The sequence below is a fragment of the Marmota marmota genome, unplaced genomic scaffold (assembly GCF_001458135.2).
Source record: "Marmota marmota marmota unplaced genomic scaffold, marMar, whole genome shotgun sequence".
Classification (NCBI taxonomy): Eukaryota; Metazoa; Chordata; class Mammalia; order Rodentia; family Sciuridae; genus Marmota; species Marmota marmota.
In genome coordinates, this window is record NW_025999961.1 from 4,348,014 (window position 1) to 4,370,081 (window position 22,068).

The window sequence follows — 22,068 nt, forward strand, 5'->3', positions numbered from 1 at the left end:
AAAAAGATGAGAAAATTCACAATATCCTTGTCAACTGAGCATTTCAAATTACTTTTGTGGATTCATTCATTCAGTAAGTTTGGCACTTGGGATCCTTATGTGCTTTCCTTTGAACTCAGGGGCACTCGACCACTGAGCCATGTCCCCAGCCCTATTTTGTATTTTATTTAGAGACAGAGTCTCACTGGGTTGCTTAGCTCCTCACTTTTGCTGAGGCTGGCTTTTGAACTCACAGTCCTCCTGCCTCAGCCTCCTGAGCCACTGGGATTACAGACATGCGCCCTATGCTTGGCAACAATGCTTGTTTTATGTATGCTCTCCTTGTTAATGTTTCTCTCCTGCACTGACCATATAATCAATGTCCCTTTCTACCTTGATAAGCTGGGATTTATTTCTTTTATTCTCTCCATGGAAGACAAAGCTATTCTCTGTAGAGCAGCAGTTAGAAGAGATTCATCTGATTCTGCATCCACAGAAATTGCTGCAATTACTTTACTCCCACCATGAATTCTCAAAATACATATATTTCTTAACAATCCAAGCTATTATTTTACAAATACAGAATTGGCTTGATGCTTGAGCATCAAGCTGAAAACCAAGATCACAAGTACAATATATGGAGAAGTCATTAGCAAAGTAGAAAAAAAAATCAACCTGGAAGATATTCCTTGATTTGCATGATCATCTTTAAGCTGCAGGGCAAGTGGGCATAACTTCAATGGCCCTTATGGTTCAGTGAGGGAGAAAAAGAAATCATAGAATAAAAAATGGCTGGGTTCATTACATATGTTGGGTATTAATCTATGAAGTTGCTAACTAGATTCAAGGTCTCTTGAGTCTCCTGATATACACAATACTATCCAACAAGGAAGATCAGGCTGGGACCCTCCACTATTCAACTGCATATAATTCCATTGACATATTGTCAGTGGTTGATCCTTAAAAACTAGAAAAGCTTGCAATACCAATTGACACACACTTGAATATTTTTCCCTTACAAAAATTATTGGAGTAAGCATTGGGGTAGAATTTGAATTTGATCTTAGTTTAAGAAAATCAGAAATGTAATCCTACTGACAAGTAGAAATAAAATAAATTCTGATCATATAAATTCCCTTGAAATATGAAGCCTTTAAGATGCTAAATGACAGATAATTACATTTTGTGGGCTCTTTCTTTAATTGCCTAGTCCTCAAAAGTTATAATATTTGAGAACAAAACAACAAAAAACAAGAAAAACTTTGGAATAAACAAATGCTGTAATGAAATGATCCACAAAACAAAGTATTCATTAAAGAAAAGCTGTATATTTTAAAAATGAAATCAACAAGTTCATATTGAATTTGCCTTGACTCTGGAAAACTAATTCTCTGATGAAAGAATGTGCATTGGACTATATTTTTCCAAGTAATAAAAGAAGTGTTTGTGGAACTCATATAACCCTGCAGCATGCTGTATTGGTGGCAGGCCAAGAGAGTTCACTTAAAAATCTGTTTCCACTATGGTACATTTTCTACCAGCTTGACTCTCATCCAGTGATAACTTGTGATACAGGTTATCCCTATAAAGCATTGGCCACTAGTTGCTCAGAAATCAATTTCTTTGGGTTCATATTGCTGGGTAATATTTAGCTATGTTGGAGACTCTGGAAAATAGCAGTTCCCAACTGGGGGCTATTTGCATTTCACAGGATGTCTGGCAATGTCTAGAGATGTTTTTGAATGTTGAGACTTGAGGAGGGGCAGGGTATTACTGACATCTGTGGGGTAGAAGAGAAGCCAATGCTAAGCATCCTTCCGTGTGTAGGATAGCCCCCCAGGGCAAAGGACTATCTAGTCCAAATGGTGAAGGAATTTTGCTTTAAAGAATTCATTCTGGATATTTACTTAGACTTTTGTACACGCATGTTTTTTAATCACAGATATTGCTCAGTATGTGCTTAACTTAATGCTTCTTTTAATTAATTGATATTTCTTTAGTAAGTACATATAGAATAATCTTTCTTAGGAGTTCATATGCATTAGGATTTATGGAAGCTTTTCTAAAGCTCATTTTTTAGATAAATGTAAGTCACAATGCCAAGTATGCTATTCTTACACACACTCTCTTTCCCACCTGGTATAGAGACTGATTTCTGGAGGCAATAAATAAAAGGAGAAAATGTTACTGACCAGCAGGAGTGAGACTAGGGTAAGACAAATTGCACCCTAGGCAGTTCAGTTTTAGGGAGGTGTTCTCAGGACCCTGCACTTTCAGGAATTGAGAATGATGCCTCCATCATTTTATTATTGTGGTAGAATACATGTAACAACAGTTACCATTGAAAGTGTGCCATTAGTTCATTGTCAATGTTATGCAACATTTATCTAGTTCTAGCTCCCAGCCTAGGGAAACAAGTGACTTACCATTGTTTCCCTAAAGTCACATCATCGTGAATGGAAATGTCATACCTCCTACACGCTCATTCCCTATTTCTCCCTCTCCCAGTCTTTTGTGACCCTCATCTTCCGTCTCCATTTGCCCAGCCTGAATATTGTACATTTATGGGATCATACAATAGATGACTACACCACATTTGATCCATTCATTGGTGGGTGGACATTTGTGTTTTTCCACCTTTTGGCTATTATGAATAGTGCTGCCGTGAATATTCATGTACAAGTTTTTGCCTGAACATCTTTTCTTCAGTTCCTGGGGGCATGTATCTAGGAATGAAATTGATGAGCAATATGGTATTTCTATATTTTGCTTTTTGAGGAACTTTCAGAGTATTTTCCATAGCAGTTTATATTCGTACCAGAAGGTTCCAACTTCTCTACGTCCTTGCCAACATTTATTTTACACTTTTTTGAATTCTAGGCTTTCTGGTAGTTGTAAAATGGTATGTCACTATGGTTATGACTTGTATTTCCCAGAAGACTAATGGCATTGAGCATTTTTTATGTGCCAAGATTTTTGCAACTTTTGCACCTCATTTGCCTCAACTGCATCCCAAGCCCACTCTCCAGCCCCTGGCATCACACAGAGCTGCTCACAGCCATGGCAGAGTAAAATGGTAGAAAAAGTTGACTCTAGACCACATAGATCAGGATTCAAATGTCACTTTTACTGTAATTTCCCCTCCTCTAAGCCTGTTTTCTCCTCTGTAGAATGGGTACAGTAATAGCACGGTATGGAGTTAGTTGGAGACATTGAATGATATGATGCAGGGAGAGAGTTTTATGCAGCATCTGGCATGTAGCAAGCACCCAAAGACAGTTTGTGATCATTTTGCTGAAAACATTTGCAGAATGAAGGAATGGAACAACAAGTTGTTATGAGGTCACCAAAGAGATCATTGCCCAAAAGTCCAACTTTTAGGCACATTGTGATAACTAGTATCTGAAAGAATGAATTCCATTCACCATCAGGGCTATTGGATGTGAAATGTAAATGAGGAAGCAAAGGTAGAATCTGTAAACTTGTTACCTAAGTCATAAATATGAATAGATGGTTCACAAAACATGTGTGCCATCAAAGAGAATCTTGCTCCTAGCTGAGAAAAAATAAGTTTTCAAGTCCCCTCCCAATAATCTTTCATCCTAACTCCCATTTGCAAATTCCAGCTTAACTTGTATCACCTGGTCTCTGCCATCATGAAAATAATTTGTGTATATATTTGACCTTGGTTGCTGGAAAGTGAAGAACACATCAAAAACAAAAATTCAGCTGCTTGCTAGTCTGACCGTACTAAACTCAAATTTAAGTACAGATAGGATTGGTCACATACTAAGAGGCAAACAGCATAACTCCTGTCTTCTAAGGGATTATAATGTGTTGGGGAAAGAAGGCTGGTAAGTTGAAAATGCAATCCATGATAGAAAACTGTAGTGGCAAATAAAAGTTGTGAACACTTAGTGCAACTGGAATTTCTTTTCTATGTTCAGTTGAACCAGACCCTCCTGAGAACCTGACATTGGAAGTGAAACAGCCAGAAGACAGAAAACCATATCTGTGGATAAAGTGGTTCCCACCCAGCCTGGTTGACATAAGATCTGGTTGGCTCACACTACAGTATGAAATTCGATTAAAACCTGAGAAAGCAGCTGAGTGGGAGGTGAGTCAAACAGAATGTTTTTGAAGAATCCATGTTCGTTAGCAAGGATGAACCCCTCACGGCTATCAACAGATCATTTCTTCAATTAGTGGGCCACCATGTTGGCCTACCCAGGCAGATGTAACCCACCCAGATGTGGGAAGGCCTTCTCTCCTCTCTTGGAATTGAATGGAGTCCATCTTCATGGCTCTCCCAGAAATAGTTTCTTGCACTTTACAGCCTTCTCCCCCAGGCTCCCCACACCTTTCTAAGTATACCTTAGATCTAGACACCTATGAAAGTATGTAAATTACACTGGGGCAGGAGGTAGGGAGAATCTTACTGTAATTTATCCATAGGCAATTTCTGTATTTGTAAGGAAATACTTTCAAATACTTGAATGTAAAAAAGAAATAATGCAGTAAATTGCAGGCATTATGATATTCTACCCTCAAATACATTAGTATATGGGTCTTTTTTACAAAGAGCATTTCCAAATATATGCCAAATAATAGAATCACATATAGAAAAATTAAATTCCTGAATAACATGTAGTATCCAGTCCATCTTTTAATCCCTCCCTCAGTGTTTCAGGAATTTCTTTAATGGTGGCTTGTCCAAACCAAAATCCACTTCAAGACCACACATAGTGCCTGGTTGTTAAATCTCTTTAGTATTAATGCACTCAGGAGGCTGGGCCACTTGTCCCATAGAATATTTCATCTTCTTCATTTATCTGATTAATTCTCTGTAATGTCAGTTAATTTCTCTTTCCCCAAATTTTCTGGAGATTGGAGCAGATTCAGATTGCACAATTTGGGCCCAGCATACTTCAGAGGTGATATTACATGCTTCATAATGCATCATCAGCACCATCATCACCAGACACAGCCATCTGGTTGACCAACCATTAATGATGCTTAAATTGACGCCTGTGTTGGGGAAATGAAAATCCGGTCCCTTATTTATAAACTCATGTTTCATTTGATTTTTACAAATATCACAATTTCACAGCAATTTTACAGTTGCTTCAACATACATGAAGACCTTGTTCTCTTCCAATTTATGATTTTAATACCAATTAATAATCCTTAAATCAGTTACTTCTCTGGAGTTTATAAACTCTTTTCCAATTTTATTCTCCCTTATACATTTATAAAGTTGATTTATTAACATTTATCATGTCTTCCATGCAGCAGAGTTGGAGGGGTATGACATATTTGTCATTGTGAAACAAAGTTACAAGTGGAGAGATAGAAAACCTTTGAAATTTTAATTCTTGCTCCACAGGAGTCTTATTAAGGAAGTTGGGGCCTAATCCCACATAATGGAGATTAGGGCCTACATTTTCTTCTATTAGACACAGGGTCTCTGGTTGTATTCCTAAGTCTTTGATCCATTTTGAGTTGAGTATTGTGCATGGTGAGAGATAGGAGTTTAATTTCATTTTGTTGTATGGATTTCCAGTTTTCCCAGCACCATTTGTTGAAGAGGCTATCTTTTCTCCAGTGCATGTTTTGGCATCTTTGTCTAATATAAGATAATTGTAGTTTTGTGGGTTAGTCTCTGTGTCCTCTATTCTGTACCATTGGTCTACCAGTCTGTTTTGGAGCCAATACCATGCTGTTTTTGTTACTGTTGCTTTGTAGTATAGTTTAAGGTCTGGTATAGAGATGCCACCTGCTTCACTCTTCCTGCTAAGGATTGCTTTAGCTATTCTGGGTCTCTTATTTTTCCAGATGAATTTCATGATTGCTTTTTTAATTTCTATGAGGTATGTCATTGGATTTTTTAAAGGAGGGATGGATCTGAAAGGGTAGCACAAAATGGTGAAAACAGAGTATCCTGTAGGTATCATCATCTGGCCTAATGTTTCCAATGGTTTATTATTTAGTGGCAAAGTCCCTTTCCTCAAAACAAAAGTCAGAAGTGACTTCTGTTTTCCTTGTTCTTCCTTAGACCCATTTTGCAGGGCAACAGACACAATTTAAGATTCTCAGCTTATATCCAGGACAGAAATACCTTGTCCAGGTTCGCTGCAAACCAGATCATGGATTCTGGAGTAAGTGGAGTCAAGAGAGCTCCATTCAGATACCCAGTGGTGAGTGCCTGGACTGCCTTTGCTTATATTCCTAAGTATTTTTAAATGGTTAATTTGCATGTATTAACTACTAATAGAGAAACTGTTTGAGCCTTATCCAGAATAATAAATAGAGGTGGGTTTTTAATTTCTTTATCCAACACAAAGACATTGAGCAGGGTTGCATTTCTCCCTGAATGACTGTCAGTGAGGACCAGTTTCCAGATAATGTACAGATGTGGACTTTAAATGTCTCAGAGGTTTAAATGGTCAATCATTATGCCCTTTCCATATGCCTCATCCCTAGCATTTAGGGGGTCCAGTCAGTACCATCATCTAGTTCTTCCTGAGTTTGTAGGGTATTATCCCATCTCAAAGTCACAAACTCATGTTTAATCTCTGATGAGAATTATATGTTGTTCTATTATCCATGGGCACAGTACATGAGAGGCCCTCAGATCTAACAAAGTGCCATTAAATATAGTGGCTTATATTCCACAAAGGGAAAGAGCCATTTTGCATTCCTAAAGTACTTTATAGTTTCCAGTATCTTTATCCCATTTGGTGCTCCCAACCCTCTCATGTATTTGGAGAGAATATAATTACCATTAGGAATTAAAAGTGAGAAAACGAAATTCAGTGAAGTTAGGTCTGTAAACATGCCTGGCCAAAGTATCAGGGCTTCATTGGCTTGGCATGCTGGGAAGAACACTGAACTGTGAGTCAGTACATACATCTAGAGTGGTACTAGCTCATACTAAAAAAAAATCACAGGGCCTAGAGGCAGGAGGCCTGGGTTCAAATCCCAGATTGCAACTCTATTCTGACATGTCCTTGGGTAAATCACTCTTTGATTCTCAGTTTCCTCATCTATAAAACAAGGCAATGTGGGTAGAGAGCTTAATGTGATTGATGGTTTTTAGTAAGAACTTTTTTTAGTGTTAACTTTTATTATTATTACTGCAACTTACCATGGATTTCTTCTTTAAGAATCAAATAAAAGAATATGTGAATGGACTTGAAATTTTATATTGTAAAATATGTGCAACATATTAAAATATTAGTAATATTGGAAAATATAAGTTGGATTGCTCTTAAATCAAAAGTGATAAAGCTAGAAGAAAATCATGTGTTCAAAAGTTTCACACATTAGTTTGGCTGCTTTGTTTTTAATGATACTATATGTGATCAAAGCTTTCTGGCTGTTTGTTTTTTAGACTTCACCATGAAAGACACAACGGTTTGGATCTTTGTGGCTGTTCTTTCTGCTGTCATCTGTTTGATTATGGTCTGGGCAGTGGCTTTGAAGGGCTATAGGTACTTCATTATCTCTAAGCCCTTCTCTCAATCATGGTTGTCAGGAATAACAGCAAAAAAGATAATGGAAACCTACAGATAATCCAAGGCCTAATTTTAACCATTAGTTGCAGTGTGCTTGCCAATTTTAAAAAAAAATCATTTTATCAGTGCTTTCTTTAAAAAAAAAAAAGTAGGAAAATGAACTCACTTGAAGCAGGTGTTCACAGCTGTGAAATAGTAAAAATCTGGAAAGAACAGCTAAAATTAAGAGAAGCAAATTGTCCAAATAATTCATGAGTTTCAAAATCAGTCTTCTAAATTAGAGAAAATTTTGAGAGGTCTCTGTAATTATTATCTTCATCGCTTATTATTAGTTTAATGTAGTCCCGATACTCTTTTTTATAGTTCCCATAGCAGCTATTTGAAGATAAAAATAATTTTTCAAAAATCACAAAGCAAAAAGATGAGTAATTTATTCAATCTCCCATATTATTTTATAGCATGATGACCTGCATCTTTCCACCGGTTCCTGGGCCAAAAATAAAAGGATTTGATACTCATCTGTTGGAGGTAAGTGCCAGAGGCAGAGAATGAAATGTGACTCACTACTTTGTTATAATTAACTTCACAAATGCACACACAATCCCGTCAATCCAGCCAGGCCGTCTCCTTATTGGCATATGTTAACAGAGAGAGATGTGAGGGATAAGAGTGCTCACTATCAGATATGGAAAGTCCAAGGGCAAGGAAAGAAAACATACAAACACATGTTGATGCTGTACACTGACCCAGGGCTGCTCAGAAGCACAGCTATTATGATTTTGTACAAATAATTTGGAAAGAAGGTGAATGTTTTGATTAATACAAAACAGGAACCCACCTTCACTTCCATCATATGGGACAAGCTTCCCTTTGAATTTTCTTTATATAAGTCCAAAGTAATAGAATGGTCTATTTTCCCTATTGCTCAGTTTGAGCAGTCGCTTGAGACTAGGTTAGTAAAATAGTAGTGTTGTTTACCAAAGCGTATTTAGACTGTTTTTAATGAAAAGAGAGATTAGAACTTTTTTTATTTCTTTTTAAGTTGAAATAGATAATTTCAATTCGACAGAAACCTTAACAGTGACATATGTTAAATCTATTCCCTGTAGATGAAAGCAAATATCACTTGATCTGGTTATATTATGATTGATAGTGCAAGAAATTGAAAAGTGACTCACAGAGAATTTGGCTTGTCTGTATTTTCTTTGTTTGCAAATATCAGAGCAGTGATAAGAGCCCAGGAGTTTGGCTCCTAAACCAGTGTTCTTACCCCACCATTCAGTCTAGCTTTGACTTTTACAGAGCCAGCATGAATGCCTTTGCTAACTAAAGTAACCACTGACTAGCTCACAAGTCAACTGACTAAATCAATCACTAACAATTCATCTAACTAAATTTACTGACTAGCTCACAATTCAACCTCCTGGCCACAGAGACAGCATAGCCACTTGAGGGTTAGGAATATTAATATCCTTCTTTCCATTATATATCTCTACTCCTCCAAAGAACCCTCTCAGATAGGTCGTATTATTCTTATTATTAAAATGAAGAAGATGAAGTTATGGGAGCAGCTTGTCCAAAGTCATATATACCCTATATGTAATCAAGCCAAGAACGAAACGAGGCAGTAGTACCTGACCTAAGAGCACTGGAAAGAAAAGGGGAAGTTAGAGGAAGAAGAGGCAGAAAAGAAGAAGGAGGAGGGAACAGGAGAGAGGGAAATATGGAATAGAAAGAAGAGGTGGGGAAAGAGGAGAAGGAGGAATGAGATGTGGGGGAAATGGAATAGAAGGAGCAGAAAAGGTGGGATTGGAAAAGGGAGAAAGGAAAGAGAAACAGGAAAAGGAGGAGGCAGAGAATAGCAGGAGAAAGGAAAGAATCAACCTATTATCACTCTAGAAAGTGGTGGAGCAGGTGAGGAGGCCAGCGATGACATCTCGGAGCCACTCCGCCAATGAGTACCAGAGTCAGCTTCTTGCCTCAGCATTGTGGTTTCAGATGTTCCACAAGCTTCTTTTATTGAGTAATTTTATGTTTATTGTATTGTGCATACTACTTTCCCATTAAACCGATGATCATTATTGTTTAGACTGAGTAAGTTAAAAATCACGAGTTGACTTAAAAATATTTGATGAGTAACACCCAGAATGTGATTATAGATGGCCTGGCACACGATGCCTGGAGTTTGGAAAATTCCACACAGCTCTTACCACACTTCACCTGATCAAGGTGCTGAACAGATGCCATGTTGCCAACTATGATGCCAACTGGGCATGTGATGAAGCTAATAGCCATCTTTCCTTGTGTCTGTGTTTCATAGAAGGGCAAGTCTGAAGAACTCCTGAGTGCCTTGGGATGCCAAGACTTTCCCCCCACTTCTGACTGTGAGGACTTGCTGGTGGAGTTTTTAGAAGTAGATGACAGTGAGGACCAGCAGCTAATGCCAGCACATTCGAAAGAACACCCAGGTCAAGGTGTGAAGCCCTCACACCTAGATCCTGACAATGATTCTGGCCGGGGAAGCTGTGACAGCCCTTCCCTTTTGTCGGAAAAGTGTGAGGAACCCCGGGCCAACCCCGCAACTTTCCACACTCCTAAGGTCATTGAGCAGCCTGAGAATCCCAAAACAAATATTCCCTTCACCTGTGACCCCCACAGCATAAGTATGGAAGGCAAAATCCACTACTATCATGCTGGTGGATCCAAATCTTCAACCTGGCCTTTACCACAGGCTGCCCAGCACAACCCCAAGTCTCCTTACCACAGCATTAATGATATGTGTAAACTGGCTGTGGACCCTGCAGGTAAACTGGCCATGTTGTTGGACAAAGCAGGCAAAGATGCTTTACGATCCTCTAAAACCATTGAGACTGGAGGGGAGGAAAAGGAAGACAAGCAGAAGGAGATGGAAAAGTTCCATTCCAAGACTGAGCAAGGCACAGCCTGGCTGCTGCCCCAGGAAAAAGCCCACTTTATCTCTGCTAAACCCCTGGATTATGTGGAGATTCACAAGGTCAACAAAGATGGCGCTCTGTCATTGCTGCCAAAACAGAAAGAGAACAGTGACCAGACAGAGAAGCCCGGGGCTCTTGAAACCAGTAAGGAGTATGCCAAAGTTTCCAGGGTTATGGATAACAACATCCTGGTGTTAGTGCCAGACCCACATGCTCAAAGCGTGGCTTTGTTTGAAGCATCGGTCAAGGAAGCTCCGCCATCATATCAACAGAATCAAGCTGAGAAAGACCTGGCCTGCTTCACAGCAACACCAAGCAACTGCAGACACCCCCAGGGAGGGCTGGATTACCTGGATCCTGCATGCTTCACGCACTCCTTTCATTGAGAGTTGACTAATGGAAGGTTTGGGTAAAATGTGATTTTTCTTCAGGTAACACTACAAAGTTACAAAATGCCATCTGCGAGCTGATGCTCGAGAATGTGGGTAGAATGACACTACTTTGTTCTTTTTCATGCTCCGTGTCTGACCACTTGCCTCTTTTTCCAACTGCTGATTTCCAGAACAAGTCGTTTTGTGTCCTGTGATTTGTAGATTTACTTTTTTGCTATTAGTTATAAAAATTGTATTCAATAAAATAAAAGCACATAGCTTAGTATTCTTGAGGGATAGTACGATTTAGGTACATCCTCTGGAAAAGGCTTTCATGGTTCAGTAGGTGACAGAAGGAAATGAAATGGTCAAAATGGTAGCACGGGAAGGTGACAGATAGGTGGGAAATGCCATGAAAACCACTTCTGAAAAACAGTTCTTTAATCTTGACACTCTTCTTTCTTTAGGATTACCCAAATATGACCCATGGAAAGAACACATGCATTCCAGCATACCTGACGAGTTGTTTACACCTGTTCCTATACCTTGACACATTGCCAAGATGCAAGTAAAATGATGCCTCCGATTTTTTCTTAAGATACTTTGAATATGTTAAGCATAGATTTCACACCCCTAAATTTTACTTCATTCCAAAGCCTCTAAAGAATATAGTTTTGGAAAGTAAAATTTTATTATATAAGAGGCAAATGAATTTCATGTGGCAAATTCTTTTAGAATGTTTTCCTGCAGCAGGAAAAAATAATTATTATATTCCCTAGTCTTTCCTTAGTAAAAAAAAAAAAAATCCCAAAAGATGAACTCTAATCTAAAAGATAATCACAGCAGGATGCTAATAGAACTACTGCCTTACTGTACATACGAATTCTACTTTAATACAAACCCATAAGTTTAGCAATGTATTTTTGAAGACTATTTTTCTATTGCTGAGGTAAAATAAAAGACTATTTTCTATTTTCCCAGTATAGCTCTTTATGTATTCAGTGGGTACAGTATTTTCTGCTACAAGGTTATAATTGAGCATTTACAGTACATAAAAGTGTATGCAGTCCCTGTTTGTAGAGTAAAATGTCATACCAACCCAAAGCCCACTGAGAAATATGAAGTGGATTACAAAATCCAGTTTCCATTACAATGGAGTATAGTTTCTCTGATTCTTTTTCTCTCCAAGATACTTTAAGCAACAACGAACAACAACAACTTGGGTTCAAAGAATTCTCCACAGATCAGAAATTATTTCTCCTGTGAGTTTAGGGCAACTCTGAGGCTTCTGCCCATCTATGGTTGAATCTTCATAAAGCTACCATGAAAAAGGACAGTGGTGATTTTAACATGCTGTTTCAGAGACAGAGGCTTGGTCTTGTTTTGTTTTTCTGAGCAATCTTGGGCAGCAAAAGAATTTTAAGCAAAACCAGGAGTTAGTATCTCTCCTAAATAGATCCATTTGCAAAATCTTGGTAGAGATGGAGACAGCACTTACATGGGCAGTGTCCAAAAACGCTCTAGAAAGCCAGGCATTTGTAGAGTAATAGGAAAAGCTCCAAAGGTCAGGTATGGTAATGAGAATCTGTAGATCAGTTAGTTAGTTAGCTAGTTTGTTAGTTTGTTTGTTTGTTGTTTGTTTTTGACCCCCTGAGAGTGGTCAAAAGCTGGGATCACCATTTTAAGAGGAACATATATGAATCATTGACTTTACAAACAGCTTCCCTCTATTTTTTATTTCACCTGAGGACAAATCCACTTTCCAGCCACTCACTAATGACATAAAAGACTTGAGCTCACCCTGGTGAGTCAAGTATTCCACCCCAACAAGTCCATATTGATAAGAACTGGATCCAGCTTCCCGGATGATTAAAAGTGAACACACTGCCAGTGCTCTATTTTCCCAATACATAGACAACTCTTATGATTTGAGGAAGCATTTGGGAGAGTTGTCCAAGCTCATTAATCCTCTAGATCCTCAATACTCAGTGTCTGAGAATCAAATGTGTCAGTATCAACTGGACACTGTATGAAAATAATGTTTGCAAAATCTTGGACCCCAGCCCAGCCCTACAGAAATGGAATCTGCATTTAATGAAGATCCCCAGATGATTCACATGCTCATGGAAGTTTAAGAAACATTGCCGTAGATTAATATTTCCACTAAAGGTTATTTTAGTGCATGGAAACAATCCTCTCATGGAACGTATAGGTCAAGTTACATTTAACTCTCAATGAACAGTGCTATATATAAGAATAAGGCAAAAAAAGAAACCTATTAGTGGTTTAAGATGCACATAATGGAGAATCTGAGAATGACCTGCAAAAGCACATAAAATTTCCATTAGGGCCAGAGAATACAGTCCACTTAAAAGATGTTGATCATAGACAATGACCTTCAAGACAATTTAAACTATACTTTTCCCAAGTAGACCATTCTTCTCCAACATATGTATATATAGGTTTTTATTTATAAAATTATGACCATAGCAAAGACAAAAACTTGTTTGTGTGTGTGTAATTGTGTAGATCTTATAGTTTGAAGTTTTTTAAACAATCTTCTTTTGACATATAATTTTATGTATATAAAAAAAGGTTATTGCCGGCTAACAACAACCCAAATCCCAAAGACACAAATTAGCACTCATTAGTCAAAATTATGGTTCTGTAATCATTTAGCACTCTTTCGATTGTTTTCATGATATAACATATTTTCTTTGATGGAAACAGCTGATTGAATGGAAGAACACATACTCTGGGTTCTTCTCCTGTTTTGCCTTGGAGAGATGGAGAACTTCTTAAGGTCTCATTTTTTTTTTCTGAAGATGTTAGACCAAATAATTTCTAAAGGCTTTTAAACTGTGATTCCTTGATTCCATGACTCACTGAATATTTTCCTACAAAGATCATTCAAACAAATGCCTTGTATCTTAATATGGCATCAAATAATTGCTTTTCATTATATGAATACCAGGTAATCTTCAGTGATCTGCTCATCATACTTTACTTTTTAAATCATCAGCCCCAAATGATCTTAATGTATTGCAAATTCATTTTCTAAGTAATATAAATACAGAATCATATTCTTAAATTATGTACAAATATGCATACAGAGAATAGGCATAAGATAGAAAAGAGACACTAATCTGTAGAAAAATTATCTTTTAGTGAATCAAGCCATGCTCATTTCTGGCTGAGTCCAGCAGCCCCAAATCTCTTTTCTTTTATCTATTGATTTTTTTCCACTTATGATAGCTTGTAAACAACCATTGCCCAACTGACTTAAGGTCATACTTTGATAAACAAGTACCTAAATATTCACGTTACAAAGATTGTGAAACTTATGGTTGATTTATGGACACTTACGACCAAAGTAACAAAATGTCCTATTTAAGTTTTAATTTAATGTATATAAGACACCCTAACATGAGCACAAGTTATTATCAGCTGCCATTGATATTTAGCAGACTCGACATTTTCCTAAGTGCCTAAGACCATCTCTGGTAGTCAGTTATAAACTGAATACTCACTTTAACTGGTTTGGTCTGAGGAATCAATCTCCAGCTGCTTGTGTAAGATCAAAGCATTTTGACTCCTTGCCCTGTGGTGACTGAAATGAATAAACAGGCAAACCTTGAGTTAATGAGTGACCTGAGGCTGAGTTCCAGGGAGCAGTTTGTCTCTGGAAGAAATCTGGCTCTCGCTTTTTTGAGCTGCCCTCTGCTGCCCATCATTTGCATTTGCAGAAAGACTTGGGCCTGCCTTGCCAACTTCCCTATCTCCTTAGAGAATAAAGAAACAGATTTGTATGTTTTATAAAAGTGCCTTTCTTTATTTTCTAAAAAAAAAAAAAGAGTTGTCACTTTGCAAGAAATTTGTCAGAAAGTAAAACTGACCTTAAGTAGATTTTGTTTTTATGCAAATGTTGCATAAAAAAAAATGAAGAAATGGAAAGAGAAGTCAGAAAGAATGACAAAATGGCCTAAGAATTAACCAGCAAAATGTTCAGTAGATTTTTGTGTATTGTTCCAATGAACCATCATAGAGCATATGTTAATAGTGTGACTTACTTTGCCTGACAAGAAATTGAGTCTGGCTATGATATGGGGATAAACCTGCCACCCACTCAAGACAATCCATTTTAAAGCATATTGTTGTGCTTTTAAATGTCACTGAATTGCATGCCAGAGCCTCAAAAGAACAATGTGTGCACTTTGAAACTTTGCACACAGATGGAAAAATACTAATGACTCTGAGTTATCACCCCCAGTGTTGTTAAAAATAGATAAGCCATTGATGAAAGCCTTGTGTGTACTTCAGTGAATGAATGTCCTTTCCTGTCTTTTTTGCTCAAGCACAATATTGTCATTGCTGGGATAGTGACTTGGCGTTCAATGTCCAGGTCTAGCTCCTATCACTGCCACTGAATAAACTATATGGACCTTTAAATTCTGGCCACCAATTTTCTCACTGGGTTGGCCAAAAATATTTCTAGGATTTCTCCTAGCTCTGTCTTTGATTCTCATAATCTAAGTAAAATCCAAGAGTTCATGTCCAAGGTCCAGGTACCCCACAGGAACACATTGCTGACCTGCCCTTGACCTGCCCAGTGAACTCTGAAGACAGTGTGTCTATAAAAATGCTTAAGAGGCAAAGTCAGCTCCATTCCTTCAACCCAGTTGAATTTAATCCTCCCCCCTCCTCTTCCTTCTTGGTGTTATGTACTTCTAGGCTTTTTATTCCTTCTCCCCAGGGCCTGTTATTTCTCCCAAGTGTTAATCATACCTAGTAGCAAGAAACAAAATTATTTTTAAAAAATGAACTTTAATTATGCAAAGAACTAGTCAAATGTTAAATCAGGCACAGATATCCAAACCCAAGTTGAGGATCACAAGTACACCCCACTGAGAGATTTGCATGCTTTAAGATTTAAGCCCATATTCACTCTTTAATTAATTTGGTGGCCATCTATAAGTTCAAGCTATCTTTATTACTAGGCACCAGAGGTCTTAAGGAGAAACTTAAAAACACAGAATTATTTCTTCAGAACTTATGATCCAATAAAAAGTGAGCTTTGTATGATTGACAGCTTTGTCATCTGCAAATCAAACAGGATTTCTCTGCCTAGACTTTTGCTTTTTAGGAAGGTGATTTTTGGTCTGGGACCCCCATGGTATCTATTTCAATTAAAGGGAAAAGATAGATAAATAGAAAATAGGATGTTTCCAAAGGTTTGGGCATTTGAGAATTCCACAAAATGCCAAGAATAGCCACTAAACCTAAATTTTAGTGAAAATAATAAAACTATAATGTATTCAGTAGTCTGATATTATGGCTCTGAGATGTATATAATTCATGATACAATAGGCTGGCAGCTCTTTTATCCACATCAATTTATTTGGTTTACTCTCTGATTTCAATTAACAAAGCATTGAAAAATGTAAATTGGAAAGGCATACCCTGTTGATATGGTGTAATCAATGAACAGAGGGACTCTCAGATAATCAAGGCATATTAGTTAATTAACATTTTACCTGCTGCTGTTTAAAAAAAACCTCTAAAAACTTTGGCAACTGAAGGAGTAATATCAAACATAAACTTAAATAGTTGTGGTCAAATTATGCTCACCTGGATAAATTTCTGAGCTTTTCTGTACACATTTTGCATTCTGGTGGGAGGGGATCTTTTTATCATGTTATCTAAAATTGAAAAACTATATGGCAAGAATACCTCTGAAAATGATTTGTTTTATAAATTCTTGGGAAAAATGAATTTTGAAATTAATTTTAGAAATAACTACCTCCCCTTCATGTCCTAATAACCTTCCTTCAAAGCTGCTTGTAGTTTAGAAATGAAACATCTCATGCTTTGACTGTTTTTGGTGGCATATTGGATGTATTTGTCATAAGTCATTTCTGACTTTAAAGTAATCATTGTATTATTTTATACTATATTGCCGTATGTGGTTCAAAAACAGTATATGCCACACTGAAATATATAATCCTCATGTTATAAAACTCATTATGTAATAGAAATGAAAATTATTTAATGACTTAGAATCTATCTATGTGTAATTTCAAGATGATTATGTTTATGACTGTAAAATAAGACTAAAAAATGTAATCACATATTTCTGTTGAAACTGTGAATGTACTAATTTTTCCTTAATCTTTGAAGTAGTATCATATGCCACTGTACAGCTGCTCTGGGGTGTTCTGTGTTTAAAGTACAATCCAACAACTATTTAAACATCAACTTCAACCCCTCGGCTTTGCTTCATGTGACCACTGAGTCTTGAGTGTTATCTGCATAATGAGGCTTAGTTTTGTGCTTCATCATCCATTTTGAACAATGTACGAGTCTCATGTGGAAACCAAAGCGATCTAGACCCAACCCATTGCAAGATCGTGTCTTCTGCAAAGCCATACTGAAGTGAAGCCTTCACCATAATGGAAGGTTCCATATTTTCAAAGCTATCACTACCTCTGCTTGTCTTCTCTCCCTAGAAAATGCCAAGTAAAATCTTTCAACATTAAGAGGCAAATTAGAAGTGATTGTTAAATACATTGATGACGTTGTTTGCTTCTTCACATGAGAATGCAACTTCTAATTCACCACTTTGCAGGCTTATGCTAGGTTTTCTGAATAACCCTTTTTACATTTTTATATTTTATAAAAACCGGCTGATGAGTAAACTTCAGAAAGAATACATAGTCATCAGATTAAAAAAAAAAAACAATAACAGAGTGTAGAGTTTTTTCCTAACTATTAAGTCACCTTAAGGTGGTTTCCCAAAGCCATGATAATATATGTCATTATTGAAAATACCCAGTTCAGTGCCTGGCTTAACAAATGTTTATTTCCTTTGCCTGCCTTTCATCTATATTTTTTTAATGGAGAAGAGCAGAATTACATGTATACAGCTGAAGCAATTTTCTTAAAGACTTTTTGCTGCTAAAGGATCCATAATCAGAAAATTTACAATATAATTCCCCTAAAACTCCTAGAAATAAATTTTTTCTTTACTTAATGTTAGCTATCAAATATATTATGATATGGGAAAAGTCAGTCATTTATCAGAAATAATCTTGTTTTGATTTTAAAAACTTATTTTCTTTATGCCATCATTGTAATATCTATTTTTTTCCTGTTTAGCCTTTAAGAATTATAGATTATACACATCTGATTTGTTATCTTGCACTTTTCATTCTATAAACCTTTGGTTATTGCATACCATGCTTCCCATTTTCCATAGATTTATTCCTTTATCTCCTTCCATTTTCTGGGGACTACACGGACGGTCAAATCTTTGTCAATAGTATGGGAAATTATGCTAACTACTATTCTCATACCTTCATTTTTACTGCATGCCAAAAACAATGCTTGCCAAACAAAATCTTAGACATCCTAGCACATTATGGTCATTATATTTCTATTCATGTCATTATAAAAATACCCAGCCTAGTGTCCAGCTCAATAAATATGTATTTCCCTTTTTCCCTTGCCTATCCTTCTTTATTTTTTTAAACTTGAAATGGGGATGTGCAGAATAACATATGTTGGGCTAAAGCAATTATCTGAAAAACTTTTTGTTGCTGACAGATGTATAATCAGGAAATTGTTTCTTTAATGGGACCAAAATAAATTTCTTCATATACCTTCATCCTGCCATAAATTACCAGACAAGATTCCCTTCCTTTACCTCATCCCTGTCATATGAGAAGCTGCAAAAAATAAAGTGACATGGCACTGGGCACAGTGGGAATGAGTAAGAGAATATCACTTAAATATTGTTAAATAAAGGAAAGACCAAATCATCAAGAAAAAAGTAACCCTTTTTCAAGACTATAATTCATTGATATTACCAATATATTTTTTGCAAAATCCATCAGATGAAGTGTGAATGGATAACCTCTTACTCTGAAAAAGATCTAGATCTAAAAAATCAACTACAGTTCATACTTCTGTTGAATTATGAGACAACATGGAGGTTTGCTTTACAAACTCTTCTCTGCCACATCCTAATTCACTAATGCCGTATCTTATTGAAGAATTATAAATTTCTTCCCTACATGAATACTGGGATCTAAAAGTTGGCTTTAGGCAAAGAAACTTTGACTCTCTTGTTCTCTTGGAACCATTTGCCTTTAATTCTTGGGCCCATTTGTATTTTTAAGCTACAAAATGTGCACTGTCAGCCATCAGACACAGGCTCTCTACAATTAGTGATGAGCTAGGGAAGTAGTAGGGAGCTACTTTTCCAAAGTTAACTGCATGAGCTTTCCTCAATGAAAATGGAAATTCTGTACTGCCACATCTTGCCAGAATCCCATATGAAATTTTCACCCACTTAGACCTCTTACATCCTACTGACCAAGTTTCACACATACCAAGTCTCCCCCATTTTTTAGAACCGGAGAGATGCAATTTTCATCTTGGGGTGATGGAGCAAGATGGGAGTGAAGAGGAGTGAAAGAAAGTGTCATTGAAAAGCCCCCAAAAGGGACCTCCCTGGACATGGGAAGAAAAAGTCCTGATGATTTTGAAAATCCCTCCAAAGCCTGCAGAGGAAATCAAACCCATTGTTAGTGCTGTAAAATGTGTTCTGCTTTGGAAATCTTGACACCTAAAGTTAAAATTCTTTTATCAATAACCTCCTACACCCACACTGTCCATCAACTCCTGCTTCCCATACAAATGTTAAGCATTTTTCTCTTGTTGTGATCAGGTTCACATTAAAATGTGTGCTTATAAACTGACTTGAAGCACAGATATTTTTATGAATGCTATAAAATATTTTTTAAAGAAAAAGCTAGAGGATGTCAGTCAAATAAAACACCACATGGATGTGTGTTGGCGAACACTGGCATAAGAAAACAGAGCTCAGGAATTTTTATTACTGTATTTATAAATGTATTTGAAAGAATTTGTAAATGCCACAGGTACATTTTTAAGGTGACACATTTGCTCCTTATAAAACATTAAAAATTACAAGGCAAGCTTAAATGACATTTGCCAGTAGTTTTACTTTACAAGATGAATATTGATATTGTTGCTGAACTATGTAACTTTATGATGCATTTTTCAATCCTTTTTCAGAGCAAATGCTTTTGCAATGGTAACAATGCCTACTTTAAGTTGACTTAATAAATTATTTCTTGAGCAATGGCTTTTGGAGGGTCTTTTATACATATATGTATGAAACTTGGATTATATGAAAAATAGAATTTGAGACATGTTTTTTCTTTGATTCAGCAAAACATCTTGGGACACATTTTTTTAAAAGAAAGGGGGAAATGACATTCTAAACCTCTCTGGTAATAAAACATACAGACACATGCTAAAACATTTATCTTAGGACACTCATCCTTGGCATCTTGTTGTTTTTGTTTGTTTGTTTTTCCAGGCACAAATTTCTTTGCTCATATTTCAACACCTTCTCTGATTTTCTATTCCTACTAATTCTAAGTCAAAACCAAACCTTGCTTCCAACTTAGCTAACTTCTACATCTTCTCTCCGTACTGCCCTCGTGTTTCCCTTGTCTTTATTCATTTGCCAGACCTGAGCTTTGAAAGTGCAAACAGGCTTGGAAGCACCCAGAAATTCCTTGGATCTTCTCCTGGGAGTAACCGAGAACAATCAAAAGGAAAGTTTCCAAAACCAAGTTATAGTCAACTTCCCTAAATAAAGCTGTAGCCCCAAATCTCAGTGCCAAAGACTGACTTTTTTGGTTGTTGTTCACTTCTTTCTACCTAGAATTACTCTGCATCTTCACTTCAAACTCCAACTGTGATTTAATCCTCTTTTATGATCTTTCATCTGTTGCCTAGACTATTTCATAAACACTTGAAAATTACACTAAAAACATAGCAAAGATCTATTTATGAACATCAAGTTTCATAAATATTAATATTTTCCTTATCTGTTCCATATCTTTTTAACAAATGAAACATCATGGGTATGTAATTTATATCGGTCAACAAATTCTATTTTCCTTGATGTATAGCCTTCCTGTCTACTTTTAAAATGCATTCACCTCCTAACTATAACTCTGTATCCATACATAATATATATAATTAATTATATGGATTGTTTATGAATTTTACTATTGTACTTATTATTATGATTTATTTCCATGCAGCATTAGGTTTATGAGGCACAAATAACTTCACTTTGTTCTTTCTATCTGCTGGGTGTATGGATATGTGTACACAATTTATTTATTAATGTTCTATGAATCAACTTTTTATTTCCACTATTTTAAATGCTTGTAATGAGCATTCCTATGAAGATTTCATTTCTCCAAGATATAAACCCAGAGGTAGTATTGTTGGGTTGTATAATAACATACCTTAGCCATTCCTAAACATTGACTAATCGCTCTCTCTCCAAGGTAGTTGTACAATTGGACACCCCTGCCATGAGTGTATATTTTCCATTTCTCCCCATCTTTGTCATTACTTGGCGCTGTCTAGATCTTTTTATTTTTGACAATTTGATGAACATAAAATGATACGCTGTTTTTATTTTAATTTTCATTTCTTGTATTTGAGTATCTCACCCTTTATCTGCTTACCTTTTATGAGAACTTTCTGGAATTCCACATATGTGGAATAAGCCCCATATTCCACATATGGGGCTTCTTTTTCTGGTTCATTTGTCTGTCTATCCCTGCTCTTGTACTCCACTATTTTATTATCATATCTTATGCAAGGACTTGCTACCTGGTAGATTAATTCCCATATCATCATACCCTTCCTCAAAATTATTCTGTTGTTACCTACTTACTCATCATGTGCATTTTGAGACAAGCTGATACAGTTTCTTAAAAACTTGTGCTGGAAACTAGATTGTCGGGTATTAAATTTATGTATTAATCTCAAGAGAAGTTACATCTTTATAACATTATGTCTTTCTAGTCATGAACATGGTATATCAATCACATTATTTACATTGGTCTTCAATAAAAATTTGTGTTACTCTTCATCAATGTTTCTATGTGTTGTACTAGATTCATTCCTAGGTACTATGTAATTTTTGTTGCTATTGTAAATGCCATCTTTTCAAAAACTGTCTTATTCTAAGCAGTTGTTGCTGATCTGTAAAAACATCCACTGGTTTTTTAATATTAATTTTTCATGCTGCAACTTTATTGAACCCCAATAATTAGTTCTTATAATTTGTGTAATTTCTTAGGTTTGTCCATATTTACAATTATGTTATCAGAAAGTGCCGCAGTCTGGCTG

At 36.5% G+C, this 22,068-nt stretch overlaps 1 protein-coding gene across 11 annotated transcripts in view; it reads left to right on the forward strand.

The window, feature by feature from the left end:
* Window positions 1-21,808, forward strand: part of Prlr (prolactin receptor) — a 162,113-nt gene extending 140,305 nt beyond the window's left edge. For 10 of the 11 annotated variants that reach the window (XM_048802899.1, XM_048802900.1, XM_048802906.1 and 7 more), the window contains 5 exons: window positions 3,927-4,096; window positions 6,035-6,176; window positions 7,373-7,472; window positions 7,955-8,024; window positions 9,817-21,808. In XM_048802899.1, the coding sequence (XP_048658856.1) occupies window positions 3,927-4,096; window positions 6,035-6,176; window positions 7,373-7,472; window positions 7,955-8,024; window positions 9,817-10,836 (1,502 nt within the window). In that variant the 3' untranslated portion in view covers window positions 10,837-21,808. The other variant, XM_048802908.1, reaches the window with a different exon arrangement.
* The last annotated feature ends 260 nt before the right edge of the window (window positions 21,809-22,068 follow it).